This window comes from Nicotiana tabacum, chromosome 12 (genome assembly GCF_000715075.1).
Source record: "Nicotiana tabacum cultivar K326 chromosome 12, ASM71507v2, whole genome shotgun sequence".
Taxonomy (NCBI): Eukaryota; Viridiplantae; Streptophyta; class Magnoliopsida; order Solanales; family Solanaceae; genus Nicotiana; species Nicotiana tabacum.
In genome coordinates this window covers 25,151,887-25,156,632 of record NC_134091.1, presented here as the reverse complement: position 1 = coordinate 25,156,632, position 4,746 = coordinate 25,151,887, and the positions used below count along the sequence as shown (strand labels likewise).

Genomic DNA, 4,746 nt, shown 5'->3' with positions numbered 1-4,746 from the left:
AACATGTACTACTGCAATTGACTAATTGATAGGGGAGTAGCTTGATGAACTAGTAACTGGGCATACTCATTAATTGGATTTAAAGGGCCAATTATACTATGATCCAATTTAATTTATCTGGTCCAAAATAGTTTGTGCGAGGCCCAATTTAGTAAGAGCAAAAGCTGACCCATTTTTTACAATTGATTTCCATAGCTCTTGACCTTACACAGATCTCAAAGATCTCAAACCCGTAAGGAAAAACAAATCATGAACACGTGCTAGTTGCTTTAGGCGTAATTAATAAATCATCGTGACTATGGGTATGGTTCCCATGGCATGGTCATGATACGTAAACCCCAAATCAAGTGCGCGTTTCACGCGACTTGACTTCAACTTCGAATAATAATAAAAATAAACATGTTGTAAATCGCGGGTGCATTTCACGTGACGCGATTCGCAATATGTACAAAAATAAATGAGTTTGCGACATCGCGACTTGTTCAAATAAGTTCCATAAATAATTAAAAGCGGTTAAAAGGAATAAAAATACACATATATGTTAAAAACATGTATTAAATCAGATGACTAGGCCAATTATTAATAGTTGAGCGACCGTGCTAAAACTACGGAACTCGGGAGTGCCTCACACCTTCTCTCGGGTTAACAGAATTCCTTACCTGGTCTTCTGTGTTCGCAGACCATAAATAAGAGTCAAATTTCCTCGATTTGGGATTCTAAAATAAATCGGTGACTTGGGACACCATAAATTATTCCAAGTGGCGACTCTGAATAAATAAATAATCTCATTTCGAATAATGTCACGTAAATTGGAAAAACTCCCTATCCCCTCGGGAAAAAGGAGGTGTGACAGCTCTGGCGACTCTGCTGGGGATCGAACCCAGAATCTCTGGTTCAGGGTTCAGAATTCGAGCTTAGAATAACTGTTATGCTTGGCTTTCTTGTGATTGTTTGATATTACATGTTTGGGCCTAATGTGCTAAATGCCGCTTTTTACCGCTTTGATATTGATTAAACTGTATATAACAAGCTTTCATATGGTTCTCCGGAGATTCACGAGCTTCGCCGAATAATTCCAACTCAATGTGGTATCAAAGGTGAGTGTAATATCGGATTCCTTAGAGATCGTCATGTGTTAATTAGATTAACTCTATGGCAAGATTTCCTCGATTTCACATCGAAGAGTACGTACTACATCAAAGCCAAAGATGGGTACGAATACCAATTGCGTACTCTTATCTATAATGCAAAATTTAAGGCAGGTGAAGAAACTCCGATGGTGATAGCGTGGATTTCTTTTCCTGGACTGCTGCCTACCTTTTTTGTAAAGGAAACTCTGTTTTCTTTGGCTACATCTGTGGGAAGGCCAGTGTGTCTTGACACGGCAACTACAAACAAAACTAGGCCGAGTTGCGCAAGAGTAAAAGTTCTTGTCGATTTGTTGGCCGAACTACCTAAAAAGGTGCGATTGGATATTGATGATGAAGCTTCTGGTGGTGTTCGAACAAAATGGGTGAGAATTCAGTATGACATGCTACCAAAATATTGTAAGGAGTGTAAACTACAAGGACATGATGAAATTGAATGTTGGCAGTTGCACCCCGAGTTTATTGAGAATCGAAGCAGCAAGAAAATGAATGATCTTGCTGAGTTGAACAACTGAAATTCTGCTGCTGATGAACAAGGAAAAACCAAAAATCACATTACCCTTTTAATGATTCTCACGAGTGGAAAAGTAGTTGGGAACGTAGGTGCACAGTGGAAGGAAGTTCGGGATAATCGGGGAACCAACAAAAATAACAAAACCCAGGTACAAGGGCAAACTGGCAATGCAATCATGCCAGTGAATGCTAGTGTACAGCAGGTGCACAATAACTTTGCACTGATGGAAGTCGAAGAAGATCAGACAAACAAGGTTCAAACAAGGAATATATTTACAGTATTAGAGGAGGAACAAAGTGATATAAACGAGAACAACCAACTGGTTTTGGTGGGAGAAAAACCAGTCTTTAGTTCTAAAGATGGTCCTACTCCTTCTGCGATTCAGTCCACAATCGACTGGGTTCATAGAAGGTTTGGGACAAGCAAAGAGGAGCTAAAACAACTCAATGTGACCACAAACCAATCTGGTCATGCGATTCCATCTCAAACTTGTAAAGATTCTAGGCAGATGGAGGATCTTGATACAAAGGTCTTATGGAGCGATGCAGTTGAGGTTAAGAATGATCAGCTGGGCAAAACAAAGACAATAGAAGACAAGGTAAAGAAGGACAACAATCCAAGCTCACCTGGCAATAGGCTGGCGACGCCAGGCCTAAAGCCAGGCTCACCGGGCGATAGGCTGGCGACGCCAGGCCTAAAGCCAGGCTCACCCAGCGATAGGTTGGCGACGCCAGGCCTAAAGCCAGGCTCACCTGGCGATAGGAAGCCAGGCTCACCTGGCGATAGGCTGGCGATGCCAGGCTCCCCAGACGTTAGGCGGGCGACGCCAGGCCTAAAGCCAGGTTCACCTGATGAGGCAGCTACAATAAACCCCAACCTTAGAGGCACTGGAGAGATTTTAGCCTATGTAGATGGTGCTCCGGCGTATGTCCATGAGCTACAATTCAAGAAGTATGAACATGCTGATGAGCGGGCAATTATTCCAAGAGCATTCGGGGAAATAGAGGAAGTGCCTATGGAACCTGGCACTTATCAAACCATGCAACTACATCTTAATGTTCTAACTAAGACTCCTCTACAATATTTACATGATTTAGTTACACACAATGTGACACCAATTGATGAAAACTTATTGAGACAAAATCCAATGGAGGATGAAGGAGATGATGAATCAACTGCCGAAAACTTCAAACAAGTGGCTAGGGAAGGGGATTTATCACCCACAACTAGTACTAAAGAAGGTAAAAAACTAAGAAGAATCAGAGTAAAGATCCACCACAACCTTCAAGAATAATGCCCAGGAGGGTAGCTTCTCTACCTAGATGATGATCAAAACATTAATATGGAACATAAGGTCTGTGAATACACAACAGGCCTTTCCTAGGGTGATCAATATGAATAGCGAGCATAATTTTTGTGTAGTTGCATTGATGGAGCCTTTTCAAAAGAAGGGACTCATTGATAGATATAAAAGGAGGTTGAATATGGAGACTGCTTATACAAATATTAATGGGAAAATATGGTTGTTCTTCGATGCAGTGGTGGAATGGGAATTAGTGGAGGATACTGAGCAACAGGTGACTGTGAGAGTGTTTCACCATGACCTGGGGCAGCACATGATGATGACATTTGTTTATGCAAAATATTCAGCAATATAGAGGTTGGATTTGTGGGATCACTTGTATTATTTAGCAAGTGATATGGAATTATCATGGTTGGTAGGAGGGGATTTCAATGTGATATTGCATAAAGATGAGAAAATAGGGGGACTTCCAGTACACCCTCCTGAATATGAGGATTTTGCATTTTGTGTAAACTCTTGTGGTTTGTTTGAGCAAGGGTACAAAGGAAGTCCATTCACATGGTGGAATGGGAGATCCAATTCTGAGCTTATATTCAAGAGATTGGATAGGATTTTTGTGAATTTGCCATTTCAGAACATGTTGCCAACTATTGAAGTTGAGCATCTAATCAGAACTGGATCAGATCATGCACCATTGCTAATGTCATGTGGGTTGCAGACAACCAATTTTGTCAAGCCTTTTAGATTTTTGAACTTTTGGACAAAGCATGCTATATTTATGGATGTGGTGAGGCAGAATTGGGAAGCGGATTTCATAGGGGATCAGTTTTTGATGTTCAAGCAGAATATCAAGAGGGTGAAGGCAGCACTCTCAAAATGGAATAGGAAAACATTTAGTGATATCTTCAAGCAATTGGCTATTTTGGAGGACATTATTAGGGTGAAGGAGATGTTGTTTGAAGAAAAGCCTACAACTGAGAATAGGATTGTGCTTCAAAAGGCTCAATCTGAATTAAAGAAATACTTGAATATTGAGGAGCAGCATTGGAAGCAAAAAGATGGGATTACTTGGTTTGCTGAAGGAGATAGGAATACAAGTTTCTTTCACAACCATGTCAATGGCAAAAGAAAGAAATTGCAACTGAAGAGGATCAAAAGTGGTAGTGGGGTATGGATTGAAGACCAGGAGCAATTGGCTACAGCTGCAGTGGACTTCTATCAAAAACAGTTCACAAATGAAGGTGATGCTTCTGAATTTCCCTTGCTCAATAATGTACCTTCAATGGTCATCAGAATTTGGAACTTAGCAGATTGCCAACAATTGAAGAAGTAAGAGCAGCAGTTTTTGAGCTTAGTGGGGAGAGTGCTAGTGGCCCTGATGGATTCACTGGCTTGTTTTATCAAACATGCTAGGATGTTATTGGTGCTGATATACACAACATGGTGTTGTACTTCTATGGAGGAGCTGCATTGCCTAAATCCATCACTCACACCAATCTAGTGTTGCTGCCCAAGAAACCTAGAGTTGAGACCTTCTCTGACTTAAGACCTATTAGTTTGAGCAACTTCATTAACAAGGTTTTGTCTAGGGTGTTACATGATAGATTGGAGAGTTTTTTGCCATCTCTAATAGCTCCTAATCAATCCGTATTTTTAAAGGGTAGGAGTATATTTGAGAACATCTTATTGACTCAAGAAATTGTCACTGACATAAGGTTAAGGGGAAAACCAGCTAATGTGGTGACCAAGCTTGATATGGCTAAGGCCTATGATAGGGTCTC

At 40.8% G+C, this 4,746-nt stretch overlaps 1 protein-coding gene across 1 annotated transcript; it reads left to right on the top strand.

Annotated features, from left to right (window-relative positions):
* Window positions 1-3,362: 3,362 nt before the first annotated feature.
* Window positions 3,363-4,298, top strand: LOC142167050 (uncharacterized). Its single transcript, XM_075227204.1, has one exon. It carries the CDS (start codon window positions 3,363-3,365, stop codon window positions 4,296-4,298), a length of 936 nt encoding a protein of 311 aa, XP_075083305.1.
* Window positions 4,299-4,746: the final 448 nt, after the last annotated feature.